The sequence below is a fragment of the Parasteatoda tepidariorum genome, chromosome 10 (genome assembly GCF_982258835.1).
Source record: "Parasteatoda tepidariorum strain Cologne lab strain chromosome 10, Ptep-v5.0, whole genome shotgun sequence".
NCBI classification, from domain to species: domain Eukaryota; kingdom Metazoa; phylum Arthropoda; class Arachnida; order Araneae; family Theridiidae; genus Parasteatoda; species Parasteatoda tepidariorum.
Window position 1 is genome coordinate 73931599 of NC_141764.1, and position 18187 is coordinate 73949785.

General features: G+C 29.1%; 2 protein-coding genes across 5 annotated transcripts in view; one reads left to right on the forward strand and one right to left on the reverse strand.

Moving 5' to 3' along the window:
- Positions 1-8493, forward strand: part of LOC107448912 (uncharacterized) — a 42093-nt gene extending 33600 nt beyond the window's left edge. For all 4 annotated transcript variants that reach the window (XM_087153016.1, XM_087153018.1, XM_087153019.1 and 1 more), the window contains one exon: positions 7048-8493. In XM_087153016.1, the coding sequence (XP_087009142.1) occupies positions 7048-7578 (531 nt within the window). In that variant the 3' untranslated portion in view covers positions 7579-8493. The remainder of the gene's footprint in view (positions 1-7047) is intronic.
- Positions 1-18187, reverse strand: part of LOC107453302 (suppressor of lurcher protein 1) — a 1096374-nt gene that overhangs the window by 900893 nt on the left and 177294 nt on the right. The window lies entirely within an intron of this gene.

Below are 18187 nucleotides of genomic sequence, written 5' to 3' on the forward strand. Positions count from 1 at the left end.
AACAAATTCATTTTTTTCGATCCATTTCGATTCATTTTCGATCCGGCATTGAAAAGTTGTTGCCAACGCCGGAGAATACATCAATGATTAAAAAAAAAATCTTGATACCAAATATCAAATGCACCGAAACGACATTACTTTTCGTTAATATTATTGACGAAGTAAATTTACTATTTAAATTTCGGTAAGAAAGTTTTTGTACATTTTACGTATAAATGTTGACGTATATTTTACCACCTAGAATTTGGTAAAAGCTACCGTATATCGTACGTAATATTGACAAAATAAATTTACCGTTTTATTTTGGTTGGAATATTTTTGTTACGTAATATTGACGAAGTGAATTTACTATTCAGATTTATCAAAAATGCTTCTGTGTACTTTACGTATTATTGACGAAGCAAACTTACCATGCAAATAAAATGTAAAAATAACGTACCTAGTATAAAGGGGTTGATAAAGTATTTACAAACTAAACGAATTTTTTTAAGTGTAATTTCACGTGAAATTGATGTTTTTTTGGAGTATTCATTTTTTGCTATAATACGAAATTTCAGTTTTACGTAAATTTTACCAATGCTTAGTAAAATTTAAGGGTGAAATATATGTATTTTTGACGTAAAATTGATGTTTCTCCTACATGGGTAGGTTTTAGTTTTCAGAAAATTTCCGACACAATTTTTAAAAACTTCTATTCATTTTAAACAACACATTTTTTAAATTGCATTAAGTTAAACGTAGGAGACTGAAAAAAAGTAAATTTTTTATTTTATTCAGTAAGCTCTTTACTATCTGATTGAATTTACTTAGTTTAAGAAAAAACTTTTTAAAATACGATTTTTATCAAACGTAAAAGACTTCATATGTTCGACGTAAGAGAAAAAAAGTAAGCACTTTGAAATACTTGGTTAAACCTTGGGAGTTTGCCAAAATCCATCCCCTGCGAATATTCCAAATGCAGTACGATAGGATAAAAACTCTTCAATAAATTTTACTGATAAATTTTATTAGTTCCTAACAATGTTTTTGATAATAATGTAGCTTATTGGTTTAGAAATTTTAAATATAGAAAAGTTTTAAATTGGATGATATCTAGTTATAATTGCAAACTAACATTTTTAGAAAAGTAAAAAAAACATACTTGTCAGCAATTTAGTTTAAAACTAATAATATTAAGTATTAAAATGTGAAAAGTTTATTGCTAGCACTAGGAAAAGCATTATATTTAATTATTCTGTATTACGGTAATAAAAATCTAGCTAGCGTAAAAGAAAAAGTTTTTAACTATTGAACTTAAAAATTTTCTATACTGTTATTCCAATAAAACATCAAAATATAAAATTATGGAACATAAAATTTTTTTAAAAAAATTTAAATAATTAGTTAAATGTTAAACATTCCTTAAAACCATGAAAATTCAATAAGCATGCTTGCACGTTATTCATAACAAAAACAATTGATAGCGCAGCATCTTATGGCCTCGATAAGAATAAACATTTAGCTGCTTAGGCATAAGTACATAAGTTATTGTTTGAAAAAACTTATGCCATAAGTAATTGACATAAGTTAGTGGCATAAGTTTTAGACATAAGTTACTGTTAAGACATCCCATGACATTACTCCAAGTTATTCACATAAATCTTAGTCGTAAGTAATTGTCTAAGACATTCGATGCCATAAGTTATTGACATAAGTTTTAGACATAAGTTATTGTTTAAGACATTCGAAGGCCACTAGTGTTAGGGGTTAAGATGACAAACTGTGCAAGGAAAAGACGAAATCGATGAATAATATTTAATTTAAGACTGCAGCGTTGCAGTATGAAATGTATGCAACGTTGCAGTATTTTTTTCGAATATTAAAAAATTAGCTAGCGAACGCTTTTCATTTTCCTGAAAATATGTATTTTCTTCATATTAACATTTCTCAATAATTTCAGAATAAGTATATAAAAGCGCTGGTTAAAGATAAGCTAACTTTAACCAACAGTCATAAATAATTGTTTCAAGTTTCCAACTGTTATGAAAATAGCAAATAATTCGAAAAAAATAACATTTTTCCACGTGCACTGTAAAAAATTACGGATCAAATTACGGAAAAAGTGCAAGGTACCGGTAATTTATACCGTAAAGCCCATTTTAAAGGCATATATTACAGAAGAAAAAATTTATAAATCATAATTTTTAGAGTAATAATTACCGTAAAATCTCTGAATCAATCTAATTAAATAAATACTGCAGTACTAATTACAGTGTAATATTTTAAAGTAAAAATGGATTTTACGGCAAAATGGATTTCATGGATGGTGCACCCAAAGTGCCGTACTTTCTACCTTAATGTGATCAAGAATTTCTTACTGCTAGACAACATACCCTTCAAAAATTAGTTTTAAACAAAGACATTAAACAGAAACTTGGCTCAAAATATAAAATTTTAACATTTGCACAATATTTGGAACAATTTATTAAGTATTAATGCATGGACTCATTTTAAGCAAAGCATTATCACAAAACGTGATACCTCGGCAACTTTCTTCACAAAATTTTAAAACGAGCTTACATTCTAACTCAACTTCTAATGATATTATTTATCATTAGGGCGTAAGCTAGGGAAATCGATGACGCAAGAGATTGCTACGAAAAGAGTGCTCTTTAAATCTATAAAGTTTCCACAGATTCCCATTAATTTTTCTATCTTTCATATGAAGGAAACATTTTGAGAAAAATCTAATATACTGCGTAGTTAAAAGAGTTAAAGGACTTACGGGTATGCCGATAATTTCATGATGGATTAAGAACATAAAATCGGCTTTCCTACCCTTTGAGTTGAGAAGAAATTTGAATTAATTTCCATCTTCACTAGTACTGCCCGTTATGTAAGAAAATTTATGAATCTTTCCAAAAGTAGTTTAGGGTGTAATTTAATAACTTTATTCTTTATAACCGACGCTATTTACGAAGAATATTCTATTAAATTGCGTATCCACAATTATAAGAAAAATGAATGAGCTTTTTAAATATCAAATATCTTCTCAGTTCATTATGGTTGATTGATAGTTTTAGTTTTATCTTAACTTTTTAGCAGAAATTCTTAAATTGGAAGCTGATGTTTGATACGAATATTTTAATGATAAATAAGTTAATTTGTTTAACTAAAGAAATAAATACTTCTTAAAATTATGTAATTTATCAATATCAACATATTTATTATGATTCAAAGTTTATTTTAAGCAAATTTTTGCATTAAAATGCAACGTTCATAGCGTTCATAGATTTGATATGGTGTTAATAAGCTCTAATGAATTGTTGATCAAAATCAAATTATAAAGGAACGGACAACTAGATTTGATATTATAAAAGAAAAAAACATTAGAAAGCAATTTTTATAGCGTTCATAGATTTTATATGGTTTTAATAAGTTCTAATGAATTGTTGATCAAAACCAAATTATAAAGGAACTAGCAAATAAATTTTATGTTATAAGGGAGAAAAACATACTTTATGAAGAAGAGAGGGCTCTAGATTTTGCAAGAGACGTTAGCAATTTTTCTCGGCTTACTTTCAATAAAAATCTAAACACAGTTACTGGCACTTGTGCACGAATTAAAAAATCTGTCAGAATTACCGTACTGTATTGTAATGACATTGCTGGTATGAAAAATATATAAAATTCTCGTTAATAAAACCCAAACAAATGGTATGTAAATGAACGGAATGAATTACCAAATGAATGGTTTAAATACCATATATTTTCGTTTTATTGCCAGAATTATGTTTTTTTTAAAGAAATTTCATTACCATGCAGTATAGCAATTGTATCAGAACTGAAAACGTTAAAAAAGTTGATTTTGTTTGATTCTTAGATTTAGATTTTGCTCCTTCCCAATGTGCACACTTTTTACTTTCTTTTTAAAAAAAGGATTCTAAAAATATAAATTAAGTGTGAATATTACGGAACACCCTATGTAAAATAATAAATACCAGAATGAAATTATTGTACTCCACTTGATATTACTTGATTGAGTTCTTAAATGGTCAACATTATATATATTAAGTCAGCATGGTGCGTCCCACCTCAAACTGATAATAAATTACACTAACCAAAAATTAATTTTATATGAATTATGGTGTTAAATAACGGAAATACTGTTATATCAGCTATGCTATTACGTCGACTACCGAAAGCCAAGATTTAAACAATGTCACTAACATCTGGGTAATATTATCTTAATGTGTTAGTAGCAGAGGAAAGCAATGTGAATGCTTCTTGGAAATTTGTAATGTTCTGAATACATTACATTTGGTAGTTTCTGTCAATGTGAAACGCATAGTTCCTACTATTTGTTACCAAAACAGTCTTTAAGAGTAATTCTGGCATTTTTAGAGTTTCGTTTAAAATTGAGCGTAGTCTGCATTTTCTACGAACCTTTAAGAGCGGAAAAATAAACAAGTTCTTAATAATCCTTTTGTTCTCCTTGTTTTGCTATATTCAGTGTTCTTAAATTAAGAAATATTTGCACCGAAATGCTTCTGAGAAATATACGCCGAAATCATGCTTTTGTTTAATTAGAGTGGAGTGTCTTTTTTCACTTATTTTATTTTATTTTTAATTTTTTTTAGATAAAATGTTTTAATGAAACGTTTGGTAGAAGAATAGTGAATTTATTAAACTGTATGGTTTTTATTATTCATCCCGCCTTTTTAATAAGAGTCAAAACTTTGATAAGATTTTAATAAAAAATTCCTATTTCCGAAACTAATTTTCTTTAATATATAAACTACGCTCTACTGTATGTTCACAAACACGATATTCATACATGTGTGGCATTTGTTTCAATCCAAGTTGTTATTTTTTCATACGTTTCAGGAAGTTTTTACTAATAAACATTTTACTTTTCGAACTAAATTGCGAAATTTTTCATTTTTATGGCTATGTAAAAAAATTCAAGACACTTTCCAGACATGAAGTATTATTTTTTTTATTAAAAGCTTGTTCTTTGTAAATATTTTAATTACCAAGCTTCTAGACTTTTTTTAAATCCTGGTTATCGTAATAATTAGCATGTTTTTTCAGTAAAAAGAGAAAAAGAATGTTATAATGCCTACAATGCTTTTGTATATTACGCTTTTCTTAAAAGAGCCAAACGTCGATTGGTTGTTAAGTCTGGTTGTAAAAATGCATAACTTTTGTCCCGATATCATACTAAGATTTTTTTAGACGCTCGAAAAAAATCAGACTTTGTTGCAAACCATCATGCGAAATTTCTGTAATTTTTACATATCATCTAAAAATATTTTAGCTTTTCTCTTTCATAATCAATTTGATCGAGTCATTCAACTAGATCAACATCGAGCACACGTAACGAGCTGATCGAAGTTGGAGTTGCTTTTATGTAAGAAAAAAACTCTCTATTACTCTGAACCATGTTTTCGTTAAACTGTCACGTTGGTTCCGTTTCGTTTAACCAAGTTTCTGTTATAGTTAAGTAAAACATAGAAAGGATATGCTTGCATAGTAATATGGTTAAACTTGATACCTTATCAAAGCTGCAGAGAATTTGCATAGTATTTACTGTTCAACACACTCCAACATTTTCTAATCGTGTAGATTTTAGTTTTGAAAGCCTTATTTAAAACAAGATATGTGACATTTTTTTAAATGCTCAATATTTCAAGTTACGATCTATTTTAACTATTTTGAAGCTGGATTTTAATAAGAAACATTAAATTATTTCTTCAAAATAAAACTTATATTTTACTTTATATTTTATAACCGTCCTTGAACTGCCGACCCAATGTTTTGGTTCACGACTACTAATGTTCAACTCCGCAACCTTGTTATTTTGAACCCAATCCAGAAGACAAGGGAACTACTAATCAAGTATTGGGAGAAATCCGCCTTTGTGGAGGACTTTCTGATGTAACTAACCCGCATTTGCGTTACATGGAGTGGAAAACCACAGAAACTTCTCACGGTTAACCTGAAGGCAAGGGGACTCTAACCCATAATCCGTCTACTATTGAGGATATTTTACGTCATCACTGTGGTCGGTGCAAGCATGTGGTGTGCATCGACCAGTCATCGCTGGGATTCGAACTCGGTTCACCTCATTGAAAGGCGATTTATCTATCCCCTGAGCCATCACGGGTCAAAATAAAACTTATAATGATTAATGCTTTGATAATTTGGTTTGACTGTTGATGACGTGTTAAAGCAATTCTATTGAGCTATTTTAGATAGTCTGGGATACGCCTTAAGACAATAGATAAACCCAAAGACAATATTTAAACATATGTCCAACGGTACCACGACATGCAACATCCCCCAACTATCCATTAGTTTGAAGATATTTAAGACACTGTGAGTGTCGACATTTAAGGCTCTGTGTGTATATATTTCAGGCTCTGTGTGTGAACTTTTCTGGCTCTGTGTAAGGACTTTTCAGGCTATGTGTTTGGACTTTTCAGGCTCTGTGTGTGTACTTTTCAGGATGTGTGTTTACATTTTTTCTGGCTCTGTGTGTGGATATTTTGAGCTCTATAGGTGGGGATTTTCTCTCCGGGAAATTTATTTCAAATCACGAGAAACAAAACCTTGAATGATCAAATGATAAGAGACCAAAATACCAAAATTAGGATAGATTCGAAACCATAAGAGAAATGCAATCACGCCAGCTTTTCACAAGGGAAACGAATCCTGATCCAGGTAGAAGTAAGTATAGACCCAACCCACCGTATAGAGAGGGCAATCTAATTTTAAAGAAAAAAAATTATGCTCTGAAAACTGATTTTTGACGTTTAAGTATTTTTCAAAACTATTTTATCTCAACTTCCTTAAAATATCATTTAACGAGTTTCTTTCCACTGAAATCTTCAATTACAGCTGCATTTAAATTTCAGTGGATTTTTTTCATGCCACGATTATTATAATTATAATTATAAATAAAATAATTTATGCCTTAAGCATAAAAATATTTTCTAGCTTAAAAAATGTCTTATACCTTATTTATTATTACGATATAACTTAACATACCATCTTTTGTTTCAGAAATTCTCGTATTATCAGCCATCCAACATGCACTTCTCGGTAGCTTTCAGCTTGATCTACACACTTCTCTTATCAAAGATCAGATCGAGTTTATCGGCAACTGTAAGCGCAGTCCATGTTTGCGCATACTCTGCTGACACTACACAATACACACCAAATTGCTACGACTGCATTCAAGATGTTTACAATAATGCTCTTATGGCCTGTCTCAATGCATCAGCAATGCCAAAAAATATCACTTTCAAAGCTGCTAATTGCATGGAAGGAAATTGCAAAATTCCGTATTTCACTCCAACTACTCCAGAGGTAGAAGATGTCCCACCCATGTGGGATTTCTTCAGTAAGCTATTTTTGGCTGGTGGCAGCGGCTCTAGCGCTTTTGCTAGAGCTAAAAGAAGCGTTAAGGATAATTCTGTTGATAGCATGAGCCCTTTTTCCAGTCCGATGAAATTTAATATTGTGAAAAGGGTAGAAACCGTAGTTGGAAAACCAGAAATGAGAGAGACTGAGCTAGACTACGAAGAAATGTAATTATTATAAACTGGACAAATTTATTGCAAGTGGATGGAAATTGAAATTTCAGTATGTTGTATTCTCCCCCAAATACAAAATGGCAAATCTGTATTGTGTTTAGATTTTAATTTCGGATAATAATAAATTCTAAAATTCACTCCCCTAAATATTTATGTCTCTTAAATATTAATTATCAGAAATGTTTGAGATCTATTATTTGATATCTTTTGTTAGATTTTTTAGACACATTTTTTGATGAAACGTTAGATATATTATTTGATGATGTGTGAGAAATGTGTCGTTTCGAACTCAATATAGGGGATAATCCGGCATTGGTACCTGTCCACAACAAACAAAATCACTGAAGCACCGAAGTGTTCCAACTTGAAATTGAATTGAAATTGCATTGAAATTGAATTGAAATTGAATTGAAATTGAATTGAAATTGAATTGAAATTGAATTGAAATTGAATTGAAATTGAATTGAAATTGAATTGAAATTGAATTGAAATTGAATTGAAATTGAATTGAAATTGAATTGAAATTGAATTGAAATTGAATTGAAATTGAATTGAAATTGAATTGAAATTGAATTGAAATTCAATTGAATTGAAATTGAATTAAAAATGTATTGACTACGTATATTGCACTTAGATAGTTTGCCCCTTTTTATGATGGTTTTTAGTTTTTTTATTACCACAACTCGGCAAATTATTACAACTATCTTGATGCAAATACTAATAAAAAAATGACCTTCCATATTGTACATTATAATTCTTTTATTCAAACCAAATGTTGTCTTTTATGTATTATCATTGTACCGTAGCTTCAAAAATTACGTACCAAGACAAAATTGTAATTTATTGCTATGCGAGATTGTATTTCATTAAATATGTATCATCTGTTTTAATAAAAACTCCATTTTAAAATTCAGTGAGTCATTAAAAAGAGAAATTCATTATTTATAAAAGTCGTGTACTGTAATTTTAATGGTTTCCACGAATCATGTTCGCATAATACTACCTTCTCAACAACCATAAAATAAACTTTTGTCTTTAGTTTTATTTTACTAAGAAGCCATTGCATAAATCTGAATTTTATTTTTCTAATTATTTGTTTGAATACTATGTCTGATTTTGTAATGATCTTAGTAAGTTATTTAAGATTTGGAATTTTCTCCTGTTATGTAAGTCCCAAATATATTTCTGTGTATGCTTGCTTATCAGTTTGGTTATATTTCCCCCAAACTATATCCTTGTCAGATGCAGAGAGTATGAAGAAGATAACGAGGGGAAAAAAACATAGACTTATAACGTTGGGAGACAGATTACCATGGGTTACTTGTGGATTCAAGCATATGATCACGTTATCACATAACGAGATACGTTAGATTTAGAGAGAAATAGAGAGCTAACTTTGGCGTGATTTCACAGTGAATAACTATATATTTTGTAACCTGTTGGGTAAGTCAAAGGCGATTTCACGAAATTTCTTGAACTAAATTTAAATGTTTAAATTGCAGTTGTTAAGGCGACAGCCTCATTATAACACTAGCCACGTAATAACATGCTCGTAAAATATCATTATCTGATATTTGAACCTACTGGCTGGGTGGCGCAGTTGGTTTTTCTTCGGCCTTCTGAGCCCAAGTGTGCGGGTTCGATCCCCGCCCCAGACACCGGATTTTCGGGAAGCAGAAAATCTTCAGCGGTCATGTCGTATGATTATGCGGCATGTAAGAGATCCCTAGAGTGTCTTATTGGCTCTTGGCATTTACGGCAAAATTAAATTCCAAGTGCACTTTAGCATCCAAATAGAGTCTTGGTGCTGCCACCTAGTGTGGCAGAAACTAGACGTCCAAATTCAACTATTTATTCTGAAAGTACCATTAATTCTTCTACTTACATAATTTTAAACAAATTATTTCCATGAAATAATCAAAACGAAAGTACTTTACTAAACAGGAGTGAGCATCATTTTTAATAGGTGTGAGAAAATCAATTAATTAATAGTGTGCTCAAGTACACATGATCACGCATGTCACAATGAGTCCTACATAGCGGGTTGTGCTCGACATATTATGCTTTAACTTTTCTATTTTTTACAAAAATCAATTACATATTTTGATACAATTATCTTAAAAGGTTAAACTATCGAAAAATGCAATTGTATTTTTAATGTTGTGAAAATTTTACTGTGTGACCACTTAATAAATATAACTGGATGAAGCGATCAGCTTCTTACAAGGCTGAAATCAAATGAAGAAACTTGTAAAGTTGATGGATGTTCAATAATTTATCCTATTCACCAAATTTAGTGGGGCCTCCCTAGCCGAGCGGTATCGCCGGTCCAAACGCTCTGTTAAGCGTGGAGGTAGCGGGTTCGAATCCCGCCGTAACCCTGGATGTATTCTTTGTGATGTCTTTCTCTGAATTGTTCTATCTGTATTTTCTACTTGACAATGACTTATAAGCCTATATATTGAGCACACAAGTCAGCAAATGTATGTAATTTCAATAAATAAACCAAATTTAGTGGTGATTATGAATAATCAACAATTATTATACACAATCATCAGTTTACCGTATCATGTATAACGAGTTTTATATTTGAACGACGAAGAAAGAAACTAAATATGTTATGACTTGAGAAATAATCACCTATAAGTAATCCCAATAACACACAAGCGAAAATTATGATATCCAGTCAAAACAATCCCGATCTTTACATAACATTGTATTATCTGTAGTGAAATGAAAGTTTAAAATTCCATCGCGTAATTTTAAATTGATTATGTTTCTTTTTTTCTCTGCAACAAATATAATTATTTGGTCCTCAGCTACGCTCAAATTTTAATGACTTAGAAAAATCTTTAAAAATACCTTTAAAAATAATTAAATATGCCCTCAATATAAATAACCCTCATTATAACTGAACTAGAATTTCAACCGGAAACATTATTATAATATCCCTCTTCTAATTTGCATTCCACCCACAGTTGTTTTTAATATACATTTATAAATAGAATTTGAGATGCATTTCAGTATCATTAGAAGTCTATTTTTAGAGAAAAAATTTTTTACTAGAAAAATAATTTATTTCGTTATTTATATGAATTTGGTTTTTGAGAAGTTTGAAGAATCAATGCAACGTTTGTACGACAGCAAACAGAACTTTACATTTTGAAATAAAACTATTTAAAATTTGCTAAATCGGTGTCAAAATAAATATATCAAAAGAAATTAAAACGCTATTCAAGATAAATTTGTACAGTATGAAAAATCACCCTGAGTTATGAAATCAGATCCAAAAAAAATGTACTTTCTCTGTAAAAACATACCTCTTTTTCGAACGATTCAAATTTCTGATTCCCAAAAGTAGGAGGTACCCACAACCAGGGAATCACGGTTTCAATAGTTTGGTCGGGAGAGGGGTCCAGGGCCTGGGCCCGCTAATGCTAATTTGTAATATCCCTTTTCGAATTTCGCTATATCTCGGGAAAAAATTTATGCTAATGAAAAAATTCATCATTATTTTTTACCATTATTTTATTTAATGTCAGTTAAAAATATCTTAAAACTGTTAAGTGTACTGTTTTTATACTATTTTCATAAATTAATTTTGTGTCTTAAAATTCAAAATTTAAACAAAATCGGTCAAATAGTTTCTGAGAAATCAAATTCAAATTAAAAATTCACTAAAATTAACTTTCTCTAGAGCTATTTGACAGATGCCATTCAAATTTAACATTTTGTCACATAAAATTGCATTAAAAATGATGTAAACATTTGTATACCTTGCAGTTTACAATTGTTTCGATTATTAGTAAATAAAATAATAAAACATATTAAATAATTAATAAAAAAAATTTTTTTTGTATAGAATTATCTTTGGATAAGCAAATTTTATAATTGTGTGAAAAAATTTATAGTTTTACTTTAAAAATGCTTTCGATATATCGAAATACGCAAAAAGTTAATATTGAGGGATCCAAGTTTTAGGGTGTGCTCCTGACCAAGCTGTTGCGACCATATTTCCCAGATTGCATCTGTCCCAACATTTTGAGAATCAAAAATTCTAATCTGCCAATTAAAAATATATTCATTCAAAGAAAGTACATTTTGCGGTTGATTTTTAATTTTAAAATATTTCTTGCATCAATTAGCATATTTGAGGCTACCCCCTCGTTCATTATTGAGGTTACCCCCTCGTACGCCAATCATTAAATTAAAATTTATACAGGGGGATTTATTTTGCCCACTGGCTATTATTTTCGGTAGAAGAATTACTATTTAGTGGAGAAAGTAATATTTTACCGTTATGTATGGGAACTTAGTTTTTAAGAAATCTAATCAATTGATACAACATTTGTATAACATTGAACGACAGCAAACAGACATTTACAATTTATACCATAAAAAATTAAATCTGTTTAATCATTGGATTTCCTAAGTTTTTCACTGAAAAATAGAATTTTATAAATAAATATCTTAATCTGGGAAAAATTTGTAAACAATGAAACACATTTAAAACTTAATTTATTTATATAAATAAATACAACAATAAGTGTCGTGTTATTAAATTATCCACCTTAGTTTCGCATGAAATTAATAGGAACGTGTCCACAACATCTCCACAGTTATATATCCTAACTTATGCTTCTCCTCCAGAGTCATTTGTTAAAGTTAATTTTTGTTTAACTAAAAATAAAATGAAATTCGATATCACAACTAACTAGAGGGGTAGTTGTTGTATGAGACGAATTCCTGCGATTTCCATATGAACAGTCATTCAGTTACTCTGGAGACGTCTTTAATGTAGCGTGTAGCATTGCAACGTTCCTTCTTTATTGTGGCTTATTAAATTTAAAAAAAAAACAAAAATGTTTGATATTCTTTCTTATGCAAGCGAAAGCAAAATGGTATCTCTTTTTTTAGAGAAGGTATATCTAAAACACATCGAAAAATATTTGTAAATAAACAGGAAAAAAATACGTATCTTCTTATTAGAGTGAAAACCAGAGATATCGTTTTGCTAAATTTAATGATGTAACATGAAAGGCCTACGTAAACTTTACATTCCATAGTTTCAAGAATCGTATTACTTCAAACATTAAAATAAAAAGTATACATAAGCTCATAATTTTATATCATTTAATTTTGCAAAAAACGTTTCTTGACAACAACTTTTATCAAAAAATTTTAAATTTCAATAAAAATCATTATTTATAAACTAAAAAACGTAAAATAAAGAATGCTTACGAAACAAAAAAACAATTCTAGAAGTTCCTCACATTAAAATAAGAAACTTTCAAGTTTTTTTCAATCATAATCGGACGTAGAAAACCGTTCTATAGAAAATTATCATCAAATAAGAAAATAAATTATTTACAAATAAAATTATTTATTATAAAAATTCTAAAATTATCTGCTTTATAAATCCGGAGAATTCCAAAATGATATGTTCATCATTTGAAAACTTTATTCTCAAATAATATATACATAGATTATCCTTTCATTACTTTAAGATGACATACCACATAATAAAATATTATAATTGCAAGATCTCGACATAAATTTCAATATGTGACTTAAGAACAGAAACTTAATTCAATTTAAAATTTATCATTCAAAATTAAAAAATACTTACCACGAAAACGATAAAAAATTATTATTAATCAACACAAATAATACTATTTCAAGTTATTTGGATGATTCGTCACTGTTGTTTTTCGAATTATATAAATACAGAAATATATACTATTCTATAAAGAAGAAGATTATTGCTGTAACTATTACAGTTCCGTCCATTGTGAAATCACATTTATTTATTGGAATGAAGTAAGCAGTGTTGCCATCACTTCAATTTGTAATGAATCGAAGACGAAAAGAAAAACTTTTTTTTTTTACCGTAATACACACATCTGTAATAGCAAGCGATCATGAAATCGGAAGTTATGTTGTTGATAATAGAAAGGTAAAAACTATTGAGAAATTCTTCAAATGTTTTGCTCTTTCTGTTTCAGAAAGCTTTACCGATGTTCAGGATCGTTTTTCAAGTTCTTCTGCATGTTCCTAATGAAATTTTGCTTTTTTTTTTGCTGCCAAGAAAATGGCGTCAGACTTTGCCAATGATTATGATAGAACTAAATGCCTGATGTTTTCAGGCTCCCGCTAGAGGGCGTACTCAAGCGTTGCGATCGTAAATGAAATAAATTTTAAAAAAGAAATAAATAAAAAAAATGAAATAAATAAAAAGTTAATAAATAAAAAAGAGAATGTAACACTTTTATTGAGCTCAATTTTAATAATATTCTTTTTTTTCAAAACCTGTAAATGAAAATAATATAAAATAGCATTTTACAAACAAATTGAGTATTCACTTTTTTGCCGTAATAATCTTTTAATTAATTTGCTACCAAGCAAACAACTGTGATATTCTATGCAAATGCATATGAAAGTGTTTAACAATTTTGTCAATACTCCATAATTTACAGAGAAATATTGTCCGATAAATATAAGAAATATTCCTGATACCTCATAAGTGTTCCCTCTCGTACTTTCAAATAAGTCTTACAGTCGTATAACTCATTAAGCTCCGAACAGATATTTAGCTCAGAAATTAAATATAGTTTGTTTTTTCTTTCTTTTTAATTTTAGTGTTTTTAGATATTTGTTTAAATTTTATAATAAGGCATCAAATTCCAAATATTTTGTGTAATTAGAAACATATTTTTATTAAAAAAAACTTTTAGTATCCACCTAAAAAAGCAATGACAGACTGGCAAGTAATGAACGAGTAGTCAAAAAATAAAAAAAATGAAATAAATTGAAGGAAATCTGATGGATTTGATATTCATAGTTTGTTTTGTTCTGTTCAGTAAACCAGTTGTTAATCCATAGAAAAAAAAAACTGTCAACAGGCAGCGTTGCTAAATGGAAAAAAAATTATAACGCATTCTACTGCTTGTCAAACCATTCCGACTTAAAAAAAAATTGCATTAGGGTTAGTTAAATTGACTTCAAACTTCGCAAACTTGTAACTATAAGTTGTATATTTAAAAATAAATTAATAATTTTGTTTTTAAGTTTTTCCAGTCAGCAATGCCATCTTTTGCAAAAGCTTGAGGACATTTCTGAAGCTAGATGGAAAATAAAGAATCTGGTTTCATTAGCAGAGCATTGGTTGGACTTTTGGAAACTTTGTGGAATGATTTTGTTGCATTCATTTATTTAAATTTACTGATATCATATCAATTTAATATATCTATTCAAATATATCTTATTTAATGTATAAATATTTAACAGATTACATAAAAAATCGTAAATCAATTCCGTAGAAGAGATCCCTAAAACAAATGAGGAGCTTAGTAAAATGTTTAGCACTAAAATAAATACATGCGAATAAAATATTCAACTAGCGTGTATTTCGACAATGTTCTTTCAAATATTCTTTCCTCAAATATTTATCTCCAACTTCCCTTAAAACAATTATTCGATGCGCAATTTTACAAGTTTAGCTTCAACAGAATCTAAACAAACATTTTACAAAACCGTATTTTTCTTCTTCCCTCTGATGAAGGGCAATACATAACAATTTTTGGAACAATGCTGACTTTAAAACCCACTGATAAAGAAGTAATAAACAAAGACAAAAAACATTCCCGCGGTGGAAAAAAAATGTGAAAAGCGATTTCAGACGAAACGAAGAACCTCGTAAATCACGATATCTTCGCTCCAATCCTTAAAAAGCCAATTCTTTCGTTTGTAAATAAAAGAAAGCTTTCTTTTATTTCTAGATATAAGAAAACGGCAAAAAATATAGTCCGAGATCGGATTAATAAAACTTTGGTTATAGACTATTCGAGTATAGTTCGTAAGAAAACACGGTTGCTTACAGTCAGTAGACAGTCAGAATAAAAACTTATGGTTACAATTATAAACCGGTTTTTATACTGAAACCGTGGTTCATACTATATAAGTAAAAGCATACATATAATCTGTGTGATATCCTTATTCCTCAAAAAGTCAAATTTTTTTTTTGCAAATAAAAGAGCTTTTATTTCTAAACATAAGAAAGTGGCAAAAAGTATCGTTCCTGATCAAATTAATAATATTTTGGCTATTAGCTATTCAAGTATCTATAGAAATTAAGTGGTTGCTTACAGATAGTAAGTAATCAAAATAAGAAATAAGGAAATAATAATTCTAAACAGGCTTCTAACCTAACTGAAACAATATCTATTTATCTATCTATCTATCTATCTATCTATCTATCTATCTATATATATATATATATATATATATATATATATATATATATATATATATATATATATATATATGTATATGTATATATATATATATATATATATATATATATATATATATATATATATATATATATATATATATATATATATATATATATATATATATATATATATATATATATATATATATATATATATATATGCGTTTGCTCTTACGAAAATTTAGGGTGTTTTTAAGGTTTATTCTAGGTTGTTTCAAGGTGTTAAGACTGAAAGGTTTATTTGAAGTTGACTTCAAAAATAATCTTAGGAAATCTATAAATCAAGGTATATGAAGTTGTTTTAGTTACTCTTGAGGTTGTTTTAAGATTGATAGAAACCAACCTTTGAACAACAGCTTTGAGAGTTTGCCTTTCAGATGTACAGATTAGTTTTTTTACGCTTCAATTAAATAAATATATTTGAGATGTGTATAATTTCTTCCAATTTCAGCTAAAAATATTGCTTATCCACATATGATGATTTCATGAGGTGTAAATGAGGTTGAAATTGATGTTGATTACTGAAGTTATTTTTAGTGAAAAACATAACTTCCTTTTTTACCTCAGCTGTATATATTTACACCTATCAACCTCAAAACAACCTCAAAAACACCTTATTAAAAGCAAATAAAGGAGAGTTTTCTTTTATTTCTCGATACAAGAAAACGGCAAAAATATTGTTCGAGACCCGACTATTAAAGCTTCTTTGTAACTTTATAATAAGATTTCAATTACATTAAGGAAAATAAAATAAAAAAAATTCTAAGAAATAATATAACATTCTTAAACTTATGTTATTTATAAAATTGTTTTTAATTGGCTAATGCCGAGAACCAAGATTTGAAGGTTCACGTAATCATTCATTGGCTATTTTTTACTTTTAAAAAGAACCTAGGAATACGTATACCTTCTGTCATGCTTTATGTTTAAGAAACACATACGTTCTGTCTTAACTTCTAGATTTTAAACATATATCCGAGGTTATTCTAATGAGATAATAGAAGCTACTGGGAGAGAATGGTTGGAATTGTGAAAAGGTGTTTGTGCGGAACCATAAGACAATCATAATTGGAAGAAGAAAATTTGATCACAGTTTGAAGCTGCCATTAGCAGTCGACCACTAAAGCACGAATACGAAATTGGAGATCAAATTGAAGCCTTGACGCCAGCACATTTCCTCGTAGGTCAACAATAAGGTGAAAATGGTACCACTATCGAAAGTTTAGAAGTGTTAACAAGCTCTACTAGATTTATTTTGGAGTAGATAGTCGAAAGAATATTTGTTAGAGATTTGAAAACTATCAGGAAGTTAGAAACACAAAAAAGCTACCTAAGATAAAAGGGGGAAATGAAATACTTATCCAGGAAGAGCTTCATTTTTGCCAAATGTGAAAAAAGACTCTTGTTCCCAAATTTACCCCTGGGTGAGGTGGAGAACTGTCCATTTGCGGTGAGGAGACAAGATCTTGTCGCGTCCTCTGCAACTGGTCATTCTCTTGGAGGGTGTTGGGGGGTGACGAGAAACCAGAATTGTTGGTTCACATAAACATTCACTGACTGTTTTTTACTTTTTTAAAAAAAAGAGAGAGAGAAATATGTATTCTTCCTGTCATATTTAATGTTGTTATAGATATTTGTGTTCCGTTTTAACTTCTATGTTTAAATTTAATAACCGAGTTCAATCTTAATAGCTAATACTTATATAGGTATAATTTTACCTCTGATCGTGAATTAGACTAGATCTGAATTTATTATGTAGCAACTGCTTATTTTGAGTAAAATCCAATGTTAAGTGCAACTGAAATCTAAAGAAAATTTTCATTCGCATAAGTTTGTTTTCATCTTGAAACATATTAGGTCTCTTTTTCAGGAAAAATTCGTTCAATTTTAACCACGCTACGAAACATGCTTACTGCAACCTAAGTTGAACATTCTTTAAGCTTAAATTGAACCATAGTATAGTGTAAATCAAATTTAAACAGATAGAAGTAGAAAGAAGATAATACGGTTAATTTTGGTATTAAATCTGCAGAAAAACGCAACGATATTATGTTTAAACTTACTCCACCGAAACATTTGTTTAATTTTAAGCCATAATACGATGCATTTTTACTGGAACCTAAATTTTTTTTCTAATCTAAATTTTTACTGGAACCTAAATAAGACACAAAGTTTAACCACGTGTCACCTTATTTTGAACCATAACATCGTGTAATCAAATTTAAATTGGGGTTGTTTGAGTTGGGATTTAGTTTGGCACCTTATTAAATTTGAAGAAAAGTTATAGTTAAACCCATTCCAAATATTCTCTGAA